Raw genomic sequence first — 18,213 nt, 5'->3', positions numbered from 1 at the left:
TGTGTTACCAAAGTATTAGAAATTGGACATGTAGAAACTGTCCTTCCCTGACAGGTACTCTTCAGCAGATTTAGTAGCTTCTGTGACTTCTATTACACATATTTTGCAATTACCTACTGCACAATGGACAGGAAACCAAAATTTGGAAAATCTATCAACAGCAAGACAGAGTAAGCCCGTTACCTTATTACCATGAAAACTGCCAAAGAACATAAAAACACCAGAAAAAATGTTATCCAGACATTTCCTTTTATTTGGACACTGAAACAGTTTAATGTACAAATGCTTTGTGTTAGTTGTAAATATTTCCTCTGTTTAAGCAGTATTTACAGCTCTGTACATTTACATGTGGACTTCTCTAGTCATCTTAAGATGCAAGACACTTTTGTGGTAGCAACTTCATAGATCAGTGAATGCCAACACTCCACAACCCTGTATAAAATAATAAACTCCAGATGGAGTGACAGAAAGGAGACAGTACACCATTCTGTGCATTGACTGGGTTCATATTTCAAAAGTGAAAAAAAAATTAAATCAAAGTTATTCAGCCATACGTCTCTTTCTTTCTTAATATCCTCCTTATGCATTTCATCTCCTATTCAAAAATAATGATTACTATAATAAACAGAAAAGGCATCTGTAGTTCTTCCTATAAAAACCATGAAACTACACATATAGCAATTATTTTTAAATATTCAAGGAAAATAAATCTTTGTGTAAAATATGAATATAGATATCGTGTTGACATGTTTCTTCAAGATAAAATATTTTGAAAGTATAAATTTTTTCCAGTCCATCCCAGTCCTCATATATTGTAAAAAATTGGTTTCATCAAGACAATTTCAATAAATGACCAATTTTTTACAGTTAAAATACCCTCCTTCTCAACTATCAGATATTAATAGTCAACTTAATAAAATTAACAAGAATTATTTTTCTTCACTATTTAAAATACTGGATTTATTATCCACTTAGCTGAAACTCTGTTCCAACTATGTGGCAAAGTGAAATAAATAAATTAATTGAAACAAAATTTATTTTCAAAAGATACTTTGAAGTTTGGGATAAGGTCCTTGTGTTTGATTCATCTCACAGTATCCTACTTAACAGGTTTACACTGAACTCCAGTCTCATGCCCACATCTGAAGAAATGGATGGAAAAATACCAATTTATCCAAATGTAACTACAAAGCAACTAACACAAATTTGTTAATATATTTATTAGCCAAGAGCACTGGGCAGTTAAGCACCTTACCAGACTTCTGATTTTTCAAATGTCAGAAGTTTAATCAGAATCACCTGCTGTCTCTCACCCCAATCAACATTTTTCCCCAGAGACACCCATTTCTTCATCTGCTTACCATGACAGAGACAGTTATCAAAAAAGTCAAAATGAAGAGGAGCCAGATATGCTTAAACTGATTAGGGATATCCCTCTCCACCAGTTACACCTCATAGGTATTTTAATTTCTTACAGAGACCATGCATGTAACCTGTCAGTAAAACATACATTACAAGAGCATTTCAGCTGCTATCAACCAAGGTATTCACTTTACTGTGATCTAAATGCTTCTTCCCTATACACTGCTAAATAATAAAAAAGGACAAAGGCAGTTTTACCAATGTTTTAATGGTGGGTACATGTTTGTCAAATGAATCAAATTATGGCATCTCTTAGCAACATTTTTTAACTTTTATTTCATCAGAACTACTTAGTAACAGATTTGAAACTGCTAGAAATTTCATTCTGCTTCTACCTTAGATGTCATCACTTAATTTAAAAGCAAAAATACCCAACAAACCAAGAGCAAAAATACCAACACAATCCATGTATCTAAAAATTATTGCTAGTTCTCTAAGCACAACAAAAATTCCACCCCATTTGCAGACAACCAAAAATAAAATGAGAGAATTAAATATAGATTCTGTAACCTATGATTTCAATGCCAATGGTTATTTGCTTACCTTCCCAGGCTTATCTTAACTCCAAAACCATTTAATATGCTGCACTGGAATCAAAGTACCTCATTTTTTCCAAATTTAGACATCAAAGGCTTGACTTCATTCGAATTTGCAGGTTTCAATTATCCAGCCAAAAATGGCTAAAAAGCTCAGAGTAGAGCCATAACATTTAATTTCCATTTCTCGCAGTCTCTGAGGGTCTTCAAGATTACTATCCTGCACTTCAGTTCCAGTCTGTAACATGGGAGCCAATCTCATTCTGCACATTTTTTTCTCTTCTAAATTGTTGACTTCTCACTGGCTTTTACTCACAGTCAACAGAGAAAACATAAATGACGTTGAAATAGGGATTCTCTTTCACTAATGATTTGACTATTTCAAATGTCAAGCAACAACCACAGAAGTGCCCCAACACAACTTTATGTGTTCTATCTGAAGGCACACAGATGACAAGTTTTGAAAGCCAGCATAGAAACAGTCTCTCTAAACTGGAGGCAGCACAGGCTATGCTTACCTAATGCAGAATATCTAACAATATATGGTCGATCATGCTACAAAATCCAATTGTGTAGGTAAAAATCTGAATCAAACATGATTAACTTTTTAACAATGATGTTTCTCAAAAATAGTCCTGTAATCCTTGTAGTAGCAACCAAAAAGGCACATGAGTACAAAATAACACATATTAGGCAGAATACAAAAATTTCAGACAGGCGTTTTTAAAGCAAAATTGTGAAATAAAAAGCTGTATATTTTATTTTATAAAAAATACATAGCTCCTTACCAGTTTCCTGATTGAAGTGTCCATGTATGTAACATCCATCTGCGCTTACCTAAAATCCTGACAGCACAACCTCCAAACATTACTTTCAAGTTACTTGTGAATTTTACGTGCACAGATTGACTTGTGTTTCAGTAGTATATGTACCATCTAAACTCTCAGTAGCTATCTGTGAATCTTCCCTTCTAAGGTATAGATGTTTTTAGATAAATCTAAGCATGTATCATTTTTATGCTTAAAATTAGTTTGACTAAGATAGTATTTAGTAGCTGTTTCAAAACCTTGTTTCATTTTCCATGTTGCCTATTACTCCTCTTCAAGACTGGTACAAAGCTCTCTTATCTGAACTTAGATACTATACTGGAATTACATCAGTTTCACAATTCAGAGGTTTGAATTTAGATATTTTAAAGATAATAGTATGAAAACTTCACCCGTAGTATCAAATATGCCTATAATTACATATGGAATACAAAAATTAAATAGTATTTGATACGAATTTACTGTCTGGCCAGGCTTTCTTAAAACCTGGCTGCCAAAAATGGTTAGAGAAAGATATATAAGCAAAAATAATTGAAGGTCCTCTCTCCTATAATTCAGTAACATATGAGATAATATAATACAAAATTCTATCTTAATGTGCTGTCCTTTTGGTAATATTAAGAACAGTGTATTTTCATTTGGAAGGTAGAGAAGGATTATTATTTGAAATTTATTTGAAGTTCTCATATTTTGAGAAAATACAACACATTCTACATGGTTTGGGATGAAACTGAATGTTTATACACATTTTTGAGAATGTTTAAGGGTTTGAGGAAATAAATTAAAACTTTTTATACTAACTTATGAAAGAGTCATGAATTCCATAGTGATACCCCATTTTAAGTAATGCAAATTTGGCTGAGTTTGAATTGGAACAACACCATGTCATTCACCAACTCCAAAACTGAGCATTCCTCCCCTCACTGCATTTGTATCACTCTAGAACAATTTTGGTAGTCAGCTTTCAATGCCATCAGTAGAAGAATCTGGAAGTCACTATACAGTGTAAAACACTTATCCTGATAATGTGGGGAAAGAGGAATCCAGAAACAGCAGTCTAATTCAACACAGACTGTGCAGCTTCCTTAAGAAGTGATGCAGCTTTGTCCAGTTCTTGTTCTGTTTGTTCCACTGTTATCACTACTCGAATACTAGAAAAAGAAAACCAAAACACACAGAGTAAACTTTACTCCTAGCCTTCCAGTGAGAATTGTTTTTACTAATATCAATACATTAAGATCACTATCTATAGGGAAATTATTATGAATTCAAATTCAGCCAGAAACAAGACATGTGACTAAACAGATGTGATCAGGCTACTTTTTGCCCCCTCTCTGCTACCCCATCATATACACTGCAGAAATCTGTTATCTTTTTTTTACCTACGCAGTAAGAATAATTTTCCTCATGGAAATACATCTGCTAATAGGCTATATGCTGATCCCCAAGATACAGGTAGTTTTGATACAGTTATTTCATTCAGTACTAGCAACCTGTAACAGTCACTGAAAATATACCTCAAAACTGGAGCCTCTACCATTTTTCCACTAACTATTCAATCCAGCCTACTGAACAGAACTCCACTGTTGTATGGAAAAGAGATGGTCACAGCCAAATAAAATCAAGGAACACATTAACTTTCTGCTAACCTGGGTGGAGGAAGACATTTTTCTTCTTTCTCCAGATAGCGAGCCTGTGTTAACGCAATACCACTATTCATGCACTACAAATAAAGAAAATACAGCAAGTCAGCCTGGGAATTTCTGATGGCATATTCTTTTGATTACCAAATATAACTAACTTCTATTAATCTGGTGTCAAGATAAATGCAAGGTGTTTTCCAAATGGAGGTAATAAAGGTTGTGCAAAATCATCTCTTAATTTCAATACAGTTTTAACACATAAGACACTTTAGGGTGCAATGACTTCAGTTTTCACCTCCATGTAATCAGGCAAACATACCAGATTTTTCAGGCAATTAAATAATATTTAAGCATATTTTCAAAGAAATTGACTTCAGAATTTCTTTTTGTAGTGTAGTCTTGTTTACCTGCCAGTTGATATATAAAGATATATCCACCCTCATGTCACGTGGGACAAAAAAGAATGAATGTGTATTAAAGAAGAGAAAAATACTATATATAGAATATGAGATTGTTCACACACACAAAAAAAGTAAATTCATGGACTCAAAGAAGCAAAAGTTAAAATCCACCTCTAGAACACTCTCCTTATTAATGTAAAAGCTGTCTAAGCAACAGCTTTATATGCAGATTTGAGCATTAAAATAGATAACATGAAAAAACTATTTCCTGAAGTAAATAGTCCAATATGTATTTTTTAACCAAGAAATGGTTGGAACATGATCTTGAATAGACCCATATAATCAGCACAGAAACTAAGTTTCTTGCAATGTTCCTGCAAGATATTTCAACAAGTTACCCAACAAGCTTCCCTACCCTTCCTTCATTATTAACATACAAAGGCAATGATATATTTTAATTACTATGGGGACACTTACATAATCCACAACTCTTTTGAGTAACTTCTCATCATTTTCTCGAGATCCACAGCTTTCCTCCAACTGTAAGTGCAATGCTGGAGAAAAAGATTCTCCCACTACTTTTAAACCAGAAATCCTAAAACAAATAAAAAGCCTTTGATGTACATCCTATTTGAAGACATGTTGAAATTCTAGATAGTAAGTGTTTCTCCTATCTAGATGGTGAGAAAAGATGGATATTTTACTTTACTGATACTAATGCAGACAAAATACATGTGCATTTCAGTTTGCATTACGTAAAGATAATAAAGTTACCAAGCAGATGTTTTCTAAGGAGTTTCAGTAAGTTTGTATAACAATCATTACTCATAATTTTGCTAAAAAGATTAGTAATTCAGAAATTCTTAAAGAATCCTTATGAAGATGAAAGAGTAATGTCTGTTAGGCATGTAATTTGCTGATAACAACCCAGCTAGCTAGGTAAAATCATCTTTTTATCACTTAAGGGATAAGAAAAACAAACATTTTGGTGGGGGATTTTCCAAGTTTTGTCAAGATTTATGATTCCAAATTATTTCCCATAGAAACTCTTTACAGCACCATCTGTCACTTAGTCAGACAGTCCTCTAAACTTAGTTATATGACTATAATTGTTCCTACATCTGTACTGTACATAAGAACAGTTGTTAATGAGGTTTCTAGAAGTTGATTGAACGAGTGATATTTGATTGCCATTGTCCTGACAAATCACACACATTGAGGATCCAGTTATTCCCATCCAAAAATTTGTATTCAATATCCAAGCAAGAACTCTGGTCCCCAAAATTAACAGGTCAAATAAACGCATATCAATCATGAGGTGTAATTTTGATTTCTGGATTTTGATAAACTAGCCTAATATACATTTTAAGAAGATCAGGCTCATTTGATGGTAGTATAATTACAAAGAAACTAGTATAATCAATCATGCATTAGAAAATCATATGCATGTTTTTTAAAGGTTATTAGTTTATGTAATATGCAACACAAAATTGTTAAGGAAGAAGAATTGTAAAATAAAATTGCACAGTTACTGCATATTAAATGGCTGTTGACTATCACAGCAATTTCTCAATATTTTTAGTATCAAAACCTGACAGAAAAACCAGTTAGTCAGTATACACATCTTTTAAAACAGCATAGTATTGTAAAATTTTAACCATATTTTTCAGATAAATTCTAGCAATTTTCTTTGTGCCTCGAGAACAGCAGGTAACTTATTATATTTTAACATTCAATTCAAAAATGTAGGGACAATATTGTATTCAAGGTGATTGGAATATGCATTGAGTTGCCTGAAAGAGTATCTGCTAAGCTTAATTCCAAATGCTTTTATTTATTCATTTTTATTTTCAAAATGCTTATCAATACTTCATGTGATATAAGCTATCACACTCTCCTAAGATCTTAATGCGTAAGAATAGCCTCAATAGCCTTAACGTATAATCTCATTTCAAAACCTGTAAAAAATTTTAAAAACTTGGGACTCTTTTTAGTAACGTAACAGAGACAGTTGGGGAAAAAAAAAAAAATTCTCCTTTAATACATACACAATTGAGTGCACATATCCCAGTCTAAGCATCTGTAAAACCAGAGACAGATTTAGGAAAAAAGAGATTCGTTAAAGTTCATATTATAAAGGCATAGCCAAATAAAAGCCAAAAAGCCCCAAACTGCACACTTACCCTTGTAAAGCTTTGTGAATCCGTTCACATTTAGCCCGGAGAGTCTGAAAAATATCTATAAACAAAAAACCCAAAACAAAACAACAGAATAAAGGCTTAGATTTCCTGTTTCTACTTTACCTTTCTCTAAGTTTTCAAATACAGCATTTGGAATCAAACTAAGGTATGTATATCCATTGAATTAATAAATCTCTTTACTACTCTTCTTAATAGTCCCAATTCCTATTTCTGCCAGGAAATGGCAAGCTTTTAAGTCCTGACAAATGCACTACTTCCCTTTATCTCATTACTCCAGCTGCATATGGAGCTGCTGCTGTTCATGACCATATGGAAGAGATGACAGAAACACTTTGTAATGGGACTGAAATGGCAGGTTCAATTTATAAAAATCCATAAATATCTATTGCCATGCAGACACTGCTTGTTGAGCCTTTTCCCAGTTCACTGCAGATTCTTAAAGAGAAAACTGACTCCTGGATTTGCAAACTGTGGCTCTTTTCCTTGGTGAAGGCTAACCCTACACTACACCTAACAATCCTTTAATTTATTCTTAAATTTTTCTCTATTCTATTTCACTTCAGAAAACTGGGCATGGGCTACACAGTCATTTTTATTTACTTTTCAAAAAATAAATACTTTATCTCTGCAGATGTCTTCCAATCTGTTGATGGAAATGAAGGTTAAAACCAAATTTACACAATTTCACAATTTGGCCAATTGTGCCCTCACATGCCTCTCTCCAATTCCTTAAAAAAAGAAATGAAAACAAAAACCAAAAAACTTCTTTCCCAGGTGTTCCAGTGGCTGGGATTTAGCAGTTCTGTGGTCTGGCATAAATTCCCAGCCAGCAAAAAGACTTTTTAAGGCTGGGTTGGCTAGAGCTCCTGGTCTAGATGTCCCTGCCAACGGCAAGGGTGTTGGAATTACATGATCTTAAAGAGATTTTCTAATTGACTTCCAGAAGAATCTTCTGCCTGCTAACTTTATAGAAATGCCCTGCATCTGGTCCTGCAAATCAAAGGCAGTTTGCACCCTGATCATTCCTGAATTCTCTGAATGCTTCAGGCTCTTGTCTGAATGCTTAACTAGACAAGGAAAAAAACCCTAATTATATAGTGCAAGTGGAAAGGAGAGGGTTGCTCTGTCCTGAGGAAATATATTATCATTTATTTCTATGTAACTCTCTATTCCTTCTTTTGTGCTGAAGGAATATGATTTTAAGGAAACGGCAAAGAGGCATATCACTGATATAAACAGCAAAATAAAATTTTCTTATTTGCTTTTTAAAAACCATCTGTGCCCCTCTTAGCCTCAAATAACTTGCTTATTTTCAGCTGGAAGATAGAAAGGGATGGAAATACTGAAGAAGAAAAGCAGACTGGGAAAAACCATGACAAAAACACGCATGTAAAATTTATTAGCAAAAAAATAAGAGGACATCAGAGTATAAAGGTGAGGAATCAAAGCAGAGAGAGGTACAAGTTATTAGTTTGGGGTGAAGAAAGACTGAAGGATAACATTGTCCCGAGTTAAGTACCTGGATTATCCTCCATAATATTCAGAGCCTCAATAGCAGCAGCAGCTAACAAAGGAGGTAGGGAGGCAGAAAAGCAATAGCCTTGACCAGATAATCGCTTTGGGAGAAAAGGAAAAAAAAATTACAATAATGTGGACCATTTTTAAAAAATTAATTCATGTACATGTTAAAAACCTTTCCTCCACACCTACAGGTACATGTAAGGATTTAAAAGTAGGTCTCCAATTTAGCTACAATATTTTACAGGAACCAGACAGCATATAATATAAATACAGCATAATTACCTATATCATACTTGCAAATGGATATTAATAATTAACTCTCACATATATGTAACTAATAGTGCCAGACTATTTGTAAAGAGATCTGTCTTACCTGATGGTCAATAATAAAAGATCTTCCACAGCAAAATCCACCAATAGAAGCCAGTGAATTTTCCATGTTTGCACTAATAAGATCTATATCATCAATCTGTCAGTTAAATTAACAAATTATTAAAATATGCTTTTGATTGCATCAAGACTATAAGTTAATCTATTAAAGATACATCTGGTTTCATATTACCATGACTACTAGAGAAGATCCAAGATCCACCAAACCATGACATAATAAAATGAAAGTACAACTGAAATAATAATTTTAATCAAAACAGAAAGGACATTTGAGAAATTGAGATTTATGGAACTGTAAATAAATTGTGTATGATCTCTCTCTTCCAAGCATTGCAATGTGAAGAACACAGAGAGATAAAACAAATTATTTAGATGCTGGTGACAATTCCACAATACAGTCAGAGTGGCAGTGTCCTTTAAGAGTATAAGTAGCCCCCCTGTAGTCATTAGGAGATAGAATGTGATAAAAATTAAGCATAAATTTAATTAAAATAGAACATTAGAGGCCCAGTTGTGTTATTTCACTTGTTAGTTGCAAATATTTTCTTTAGCCAGGCTTCAAAAGATTTTGTCTGTAAATTAATTTAACATAAAAGTCAATTAATTGGAAAGGATTTAACATAGCTAATTAGCTGCTATCAGCTAATCAGATAGCAGTTGGCATGTATCACAGTAACACTGTTTCCTATCCTAAATTAAGCTTCTCTTTTCCATGTTTGGTATTAAGTGAAAACAACAGGACAAAGAGGAAGACAGAATGAGTTTTCTGAATGTGTTGTTTCTCTTCCAAGCTGAATACAGACACAGTGAGAATGAAGTGAAAGATGCTCCACACTGGAACACTGGCAAACAAAAAGCACTTCTTCCTTCCCCTCAGCCCAGGATGGTAGTAAGCAGCTGCAAGAATATAACTTTGGATTTCCAAAGTACTTCTCAGCTGTGTAAACACTGTGAAAAGTAGACCCTTGGAAAAATAGTTTGGCTGAATCTGCTGGTAAAGTACTACAATTAACACCTTTGAAAGAACCATCAGAAGTTTTATCTTATTTTTCCCTGCTGGAGTAAAAGGCAAAAGACCAAAATAGGATGGCTATATACTGCAAAGATTTTTCTTATTTACTCCAAGACCTCAAATATTTCTGTGCCAGAGTGACTCTTTTAAGTGTAAGTAGCTGGAAAAGACAGTATTTGTTATCTCATGAAGTGTCCAAAAAAAGGATACAATTATGCATTGTAAAAGTTCTTTTGTTATCTTTGTCAGTAAAGATAATAAAATTATTTCAAGGACTGCTAAAAAATACTATTATCTAAATATATATATACATTTTAAAAACACCTATATTTAAATGTTTACTGAACATTTAAACTATTGAAACTATTTGTTAATGGCACAGGCATTAGATAACAATTGCACAACTTGCTTCTGTACAAATCTCTCAATCACAACAAAAAAGTACATACATTTATTCCAAAGTGCTCCGTAATTCCTCTTCCGTGTTCTCCAAGGACTCCAAAGGAAAGGCTCTCCTCCAAAAATATTCTAACTTTGTATTTATACTTCAATTTTATCTAAAACAAAGAAAATTTCATAAATACAAGTCAGAATTTGGTGACAAAATGCATGGGGGAGATAAGGTAAAGAAAGACAACAACAACATTCTGAATACTGAATACTGCATAAAAGTCAGTTCTAGAGTTCTGTTCTGTCATTATGACATTTTAAAAGCCTTCAAAATTACTCCACCATGTAATACTAAAACAAATTTTATAAATGTTCATATATTAAAAAACCTCTTTTTTTAAACGGATTCTCAGGTATGTTCAAGACAATGCATTTTTACACTATTTCTTCCATCATCTACAAGAATAGAGCCTGCATAAAAAGCCATTTTTTGCTGAATAGCAAATATTTTCCTTGGAGTCACTATTTCTGACATTTCTAGGAAGGTTTATTTGAAAGTTTTTTCTTTTTTTTTTTTAGACATAACATAATTTAACTATCAAGTATCATACAGTGTAGCTGAAAATACACTGTATTTTACAGGATAAAAATTAAGTCCACAGCCAGACACTATTTTTAAGTCTCAATAGCTTCAGAATCCTAATCAGAAGTTTCCAAACAAGGTTAAGGCTTGGAATCACCATTTCATGAACATATGAGAGAGCAGGGAGGTAAACAAAAATACTCATACAGAACTTTTCTATGTAGGCAACACTATTTCATTAGCCACATGCTTTCATATGCAATTCAAAAGGCAAACTAAAACCACTTACCAGCTCTGGAAGAGGACAAATGTCTCCTCTGTTCATATACAATCCTTCCACTACAATAAACCTTCGAGTTACACGGGCCTTGCGAGGATTCTTCAGGGAAAGATATGGTTTTAGTTTATATTAATTGCTACTAAACAAGCAAAGCTCAAAGTATTTTTTTATAGGGAAGATTTTTCTGAAGTGAATGGCCACTTTTTCACATAAGCTGTTACTTAAGCTTAAACTTAGTATTTTATATCTGTAACAAAAGTTGAAATTACTCACTGGACTACTTTTGTCTTTTATTTTATTTATTGTGTAATAATTTCAAAGCTTTTGACTTCTACACATGATTTAAGAGGCCTTGTTTTGCAACAAATCATAACCAATCCATTTGAACTTTATGAATAAAATTCAACAAATGTAACTACAAATCTTGATCTCTATTATACTCATCATTATTCTCAGCATTTAGAAGACTTTTCGACAAGTGTTTTGAGCACCAGGATTCACAATGCAGCACAAACCTCTTACAAGTAGTGCCTTTGTAAAACACAATGCAAAAGTATTCTTAACACTCATGTTACAAAGTCCTTGTCTGATCTCTGGATACAATACAGACCATTAAAATAGCTTTTACTTGTTTCTGCTAAATTTCAACTGGTATAATTCCAGTTTTGCTGTTTTAAAATGCCATTTCTCTGTTATTTCCTTTGAACCTTATTGATATTGTCTGATCAAGGACATTTGGTCACACTTCTTTCATTTTTCAGTTCTTGTGAAAAGATTCAGAAACATCTATTTAACTTTTCTATGTGGTAGGTACCAAACTAGTCACAGTAGGTTCTACAGGCTTTACCAACTCTAAAGATATGACCTACCCTTTTCTAGTCAGTATGTCTTAGTTATACACACATGGTCTGTATTAAGCTCATGCCCACCAATTATATGTTCACATTCAGCTAATTACAGTAAGAAACTTTAACCATGTAGCTAACTCAAAGCACTCTGCTCTAACAAACCAAATGTGTTACACAAATTAGTCTGAAAACCACATCTAAAAACTCATGTAAAGATTATCTGCCAAAATGTATTTTTCATGAAGGTACATTAACTAGTATGTTATCTATAAATATGCTATTAATCAGATCCGTTACTGATTTACACTGATGTTATGCTGATTGACAGTTTATCTACTTTACTTTTTGTAGGTCTTATCACACCACCAGCTTTCTTTCAATTATCTGTAACTTGCCAGCATTCTGCGAACAAGCCATACAATCGTGATAGCTACTCAGTTAATTCTTTTAAAACTCTTTTAATGAAGTTAATCTACACTTTCCTATCCTGATCTTAGTAACTGCTTTTGGACATTCTTTTGCATTACTATCAGAATGAGAAGCAAGCCATCAAACCAACTCAAATTTTTCACAAGAGAGAACATCTTAAGAATTGAATGCACAATAGGGGAAGACTGAGAAAAAATCAACCCTATTGATTCTATAAAAGACTAGGCATTTTTGTGCTAATTTTATAGTGTGGCATCCAAAGGGATAGTAAACTTGTATGATGTATTAGGTAAATACAGTTACATAAATTTCTCAGAGATACTAAAAAAAAAAGCTCTTTAATAGTTTTTAAAGAAAAGAAAAACATTATCTCATGTCAGTCATCTGCCTGTAAAGATATTCCCTGCTACTAATGTCTGTGAGCTCAGTTCTAGGGGTTAAGAAGACAAATGCAAATAAATAAATACTTTAAAAAAAATCTTAATTAAATAAGTAACATTAACTGCTCAATAGAGACTTATGAAAACCAACTAGCTGCCTTTAAGCACTGCATCCATTCAATTACACGACTCAGTAAAAAAATATGGGGGAGGTGGTACAAAAGAGTACAAATATTTCTTCAAAGGAATGGTACCTTTTGATCTTCAGTCTCTTGTTCTTTCAACAGTCGTTCAAGGTCAGCCATATCATTATGCTTAAATAACCTGATGTTACTACGAGATGCTTGTAATCCCTTCTGAATAGCAAAGCAGGCAGCTTCATCTCTGTAAATATAGCAAACTCTTCTAAGTTAGTTAAACACGGTGCAGTTATTCAAAGAAATCTGGCTATTAGGCCTTGTCTTTTTTTGAGCAGATATTTGTACTCAGGTGTAGACAAAACCAGATGTTTTAAAGCACTATATATTTTATTGACATTTTGAAAACTCAATTCAAAGCTTCTCAATTTTATATGAATTACAGACACTAAAAGCAAGCTAATATGTTTTTGGGTTTTTTTTTGTTTTTTTTTTTTTTTTTAACTACACTCATCCTTTTGTTTGTACATGACAGCAGTTTCAGCATAGCATTCCATGGACTAGGTAGAATACCACAGTAATCATCCAAGAAACCTCTCACTTCTTTGCTCTGGGTCTTAGAAAAGAAGTGTAAAGATGTGCCTGTAACATTAACTGTAGTCCTCCAAATACAAAAAAACCTCCATTTTAATATCCTTTGAGAAATAATATCTCCACATCCAAAGAACTAGTCCCCATTTTTAAATGCTGGAACAGCAAATTTCCAACTATGCTGGGGTATGCAATTTCACAGCTACTTAGGTCAATTAATCTTATATAAGTGGCAACTAAACCAAACCTGCATATGCTAAATGCAGTAATTTCAAGTGCTTTCAAATACAGTTAGATATTTTGTCAATGAGAAGTTGAACAGTATGATAACACTAAATCTAGAGTACACTGGCATCCTTGAGTAGTTGTGTGCACAATCCTGGGCATTTGTCTCAAAAACCCTGATCCAGAAGACAATGAAAGACAATCAAAAAACATGATTGAATTATGAAAGAACTTCTGTAAAGAGGTCAAATGGGCAGCAAGCCTTACACTTAGAAAAGAAAGCACCAAAGAGAGATTTTTGGCAAATACAAAAGCACCATTGTGTTGTAACTGCAGCAGGCAGCTGAGCCCCACATTGACACTCATTCCCTACTCCCGAGGGAAAATGTATAGGGAAAATCCCTGTCTAAAAGTCAAAAGCATTGATAGAAGTTAGTAGGTATTATATTTAAAACAGGTATTTCTTCATATTTTTCAAAAAATGTTCAAGTTAACCATTTGCATGTCATAGAAACACTGAGTATATTAAAGATCTAAGGTACTGAATGAATCAGAAGACAAAATCCATCCATTCTTACTAAGTCCAAACCCTCTTCTTTGGCAGAGTAAATTGAGCTTTGTTACATTGCTTCTCCTGGCTATTGAATCTTCCCTAGACAAATCATGACTGGCTATTATTAGGTACCAGATACTAGGCCTGCCAAATCATTTCTTTGCTTCTGCATAGCTATTATTCTGTAATTTTAAGATATACCAATATTTAACAAGCTACTCCATTGCAAATAGACATGAGGGGAACAACACTCCTGGAAGAAAGGTGAAAAGCCAGCAGTAGACAGGAGAAAAAGTATAACTGTATCATTTAAGAAGAAAATTAATTATTAGAATTATGTTAGTATTTGAATGCACAAGTTATTTTGCTTTTTTTGCAGCCAAGTGCCCACATCTGAGCTTTCACAATGAAAACAATAAATGATTTGTAATATTTGGCACAGAAAAAATATTTGAAGTTTGTACTACAAAATGTACTACTTGATCAAAACCAGCAATATTTCAAAATGTTCAACAATATGTTTAAAAAACATTAAAAATAAGAAGAAAGCAATTAGAAAACAATACTTACACAAACACAATGTCCCCTCTCTTTGAATATGCAGGGATAGCACTGGCAATTGTGGCAAATCCATATGAGTATATAATAGCTTCCTCTGTCCTCATGAATTTTGCTAGACGTTCTTCTAATTCTAAGTGCACATCTATTTGAGAGAAAAATCAAAAATACAGCTAGCTTGTTTTTATATCCAAAAAATCTACCATTACTTTTAGAAATCATCTAATTGAAGCAAACAGAACCTTTGTAAGAATAATATTAAAACAAGTAACTTCCCAAAACCCAGTTTCAACCAATCTAGCTTCACTTAAACTGACAAGTAACCTGTGATTAATCACAAGTTTTGACAGATCTGAAAATATTTATGCAACATGATTCTCTAATGTTCTTACACCAAAGTTGTTAAAACCTACTTGTGATTAGACAAAAAAAGATGCAGCACTCTTGGACTGCGACTGGTGAGCACAGTTACTACAGTCAGAAAACAAATTATGTAATTTATAGCTATTAATGCGGTCCTGTTGGCAGATAATCAGTCCTTCCAAGCTGACACTTCCTCTACATAAGCATAGCTATCATTATATCAGAACACTGCTCTTGTCAGACAAGTCATAAATGATCTCCTGAACACACTCTAGCCCATTGAAAAGGTCACACCTCCAAGCCAGAGATTATTCACCCTTAAGATATATTGACCCAATCAAACACACAGCATTTCCCAAATCAATTTGGTCAAAGTGACCCATGTCAAAAATCAATATAGTAAAAATTGTAATACCACATGGTGAGTGGATTGTTGCTGCACAAAGGTATCCACAATATTAAGTACTCTGCCTAAGCAAAATAACCTCTATCAGACAAAATGTTATTTTGACTGTCTAACACTCTTGCCTCTATCTGCTTCTGCTAGCAATAGACAGATAATTATGCCTTTTGTCAACTGGAAACAAGCAGAGATCATTACTGTGTGATCTGAAAGACTACCAGTGGCCAAGTGTTAACTTTTTGCAATTACTGGAAGTTCACCAACACTAAAATCAAATAAAGCAACATCAGTTATATGTAAAGATTCTTCAAGAAGTCTGTGGGGTATGGTTATGTCAGTGTTGCTCTTTCTGACCAGACACCAAGAGAATGAGTGCAGAAAGGAAGGATATCATATAAATCCCAACTTTGCTATACTAAATATAGCTAGCATAATCTTTCCCCAAAAGGACACAGCCATCTGACATGAAGTCAAAGGGTATTTATTCAAACAACAGTCCCCCAGTCACAGAAAAGAGCAATTCTATCCATAGCACACAAAATATAAATCCTCAACAATCCTTTCCTGATGTTCACCTGGGCATTAAAAAATAGATCAGAAAGAAAATGGTTTTCCCACTGCTTTTAAATGAAATCAATTAATCATTCATTATTTGGAACTTTTGTTTTGCACCCTGTTATTTTAATCTAGCTGCACTAGATACACCAAATGTTCAGGGATATCTAGAAAAGCCCTTCCTCTCCAAAGACTTCTGAAGGGAGGATACTGACTGGAATTCTCATCTATTTATGACTGAGATTGCAAATAGTCTATTTCCAGAATATTTGTGTCTTTTTCTTATGTCATTGCTACATGGACTTCAGAATCAATAAACAATCTTCAATCAGGCTTCCAAAAAGGTGGGATGACCTTTGATTTATTGAACAAAAAGCCCAACAAAGATCAGCAGTAACAAAATTTTAAAAAACAGACTGGCCACATAGCATTTAAAACATGCAATATAAACAACATTCAGTCCAAAATATTTATTTTTGAAGCCTCATCAATAGAGAATAAAAAATTAGGGGAAAAAAGAACTGAACTGTTATTCTTGAGTGATCAGCTATTGATACCTAATGAAGAAAAATGTTTTGAGTGACCACTTACACAATTTAACTGAAAAACATGACAAAACCATCACTGCTCATAATCAGAAACTGCATCCTTCTCACTGAGCCTTATTCAGGAACAACCACCATTACACTAAGCAAGGTCTAGGTAAAAAACAGTGGGCAAAACAAGTAGTGTCAGGAAGGGCAGCTAAAAAATCTACTCAGGTTTGTGCTATGGAAAAAAGTCTTGTAAGCCTAAGGAAATTTTGCCAAGGGCAAGAACATGTAAGTTCCAAATGACATACACTTGGCATATATTACATAAGGGTATGAATGCTTTGTTTAACCATGAGGTTGAAAAGGGCTAAGACAATATTAAGGTTTTATTGTGATAAAATCCAGATACTATCTGACTCTCCTTTTGTTGTAATGATTTGCTTTTAGCCTGGTTACTCCACTTGGAATAGCTGAGCTTAAATGAAACTGCAAACACTACCTGAAGTACATTTGCACAGAGGGAGACAACACTGGAACAGCTTTCTATGCTATTATGAAATGTTAATAAAGCTAATATTGTTAAAAACTGGTATGAAATGCCTCTTTAATGCCTAGTATATGCTCACATGGAAGTCAAAAACTGAATAAATGAGAATTATGGGGAAAATACCCACAAATATTCAGGTATATGTAAGTATAAAAATATTTCATGCTCATTATAGGATAAAGGCACAGATACATATTTCAGGGATACAAAACAAAATAAAAAATGCCTTGACTCACTAAATCTATTTATTATCTTCAAAGTGGCATAGATATGAAGAACCAAATCTCCATTCAAAATAAATTATAACACAGTATCTACATTTCAAATAGAGATCTCTAATATTGATATGAAATATCAGCTCCTAAGAGGGGATAAATCTAAGCAGTAATAATCAACAACCATCAGTTAAATTCCACATAGGAATGTAAGAGGAAACTGTGTATAGTTTGCACAGAACATGATCCATTTATCAAAGTTCCAGTACATGAAAAATTGTGTGAAATGTTTAAGGCACACAATAATGCAAAAAGTGTTTCTTCTCATAGATTCATAATCCTGCCACACTCAAATCTGTAAAGTTAGGTGAAAACAGGAAGGCAATTTCAGATTGAACAAGTAGAGCAGAAGCCTGCCTACCATTTAAAATGAAGCCTCCATTATTTTATGTGTAAAAGATGACACCTCAAATGCGTGAGTATAATATCACTTCTTCTCTACTGCTGTCAAGTACCAATGGCACAGATAACATGCCTTACGGAGCGCTTACGGAAAAACTTCAGGAGACAATGAACAGCAAAATCTATAGTTTACATCTTTTGATTAGCCCTTCAAAGAGGGCAGGAAACAACCCAAAGATTCTGTCTTTTTCCAATAATTGCTAGAAGA

The 18,213-nt window shown here is 33.5% G+C and overlaps 1 protein-coding gene across 1 annotated transcript in view; it reads right to left on the bottom strand.

Annotated features, from left to right (window-relative positions):
- Positions 1-230: 230 nt before the first annotated feature.
- Positions 231-18,213, bottom strand: part of SPTLC1 (serine palmitoyltransferase long chain base subunit 1) — a 32,572-nt gene continuing 14,589 nt past the window's right edge. Inside the window, exons 6-15 of the mRNA XM_021530397.2 lie at positions 14,940-15,072; positions 13,118-13,247; positions 11,216-11,305; positions 10,403-10,510; positions 8,925-9,020; positions 8,550-8,646; positions 7,013-7,067; positions 5,307-5,424; positions 4,435-4,508; positions 231-3,936 (exon numbers count right to left, since the gene is read on the bottom strand). Of these exons, the coding sequence (XP_021386072.1) occupies positions 3,843-3,936; positions 4,435-4,508; positions 5,307-5,424; positions 7,013-7,067; positions 8,550-8,646; positions 8,925-9,020; positions 10,403-10,510; positions 11,216-11,305; positions 13,118-13,247; positions 14,940-15,072 (995 nt within the window). The 3' untranslated portion in view covers positions 231-3,842. The remainder of the gene's footprint in view (positions 3,937-4,434; positions 4,509-5,306; positions 5,425-7,012; positions 7,068-8,549; positions 8,647-8,924; positions 9,021-10,402; positions 10,511-11,215; positions 11,306-13,117; positions 13,248-14,939; positions 15,073-18,213) is intronic.

Source organism: Lonchura striata, chromosome Z, assembly GCF_046129695.1.
Source record: "Lonchura striata isolate bLonStr1 chromosome Z, bLonStr1.mat, whole genome shotgun sequence".
Lineage (NCBI taxonomy): Eukaryota > Metazoa > Chordata > Aves > Passeriformes > Estrildidae > Lonchura > Lonchura striata.
The sequence above is the reverse complement of the archived record's forward strand: the minus strand, read 5'-3'. Positions and strand labels throughout refer to the sequence as shown.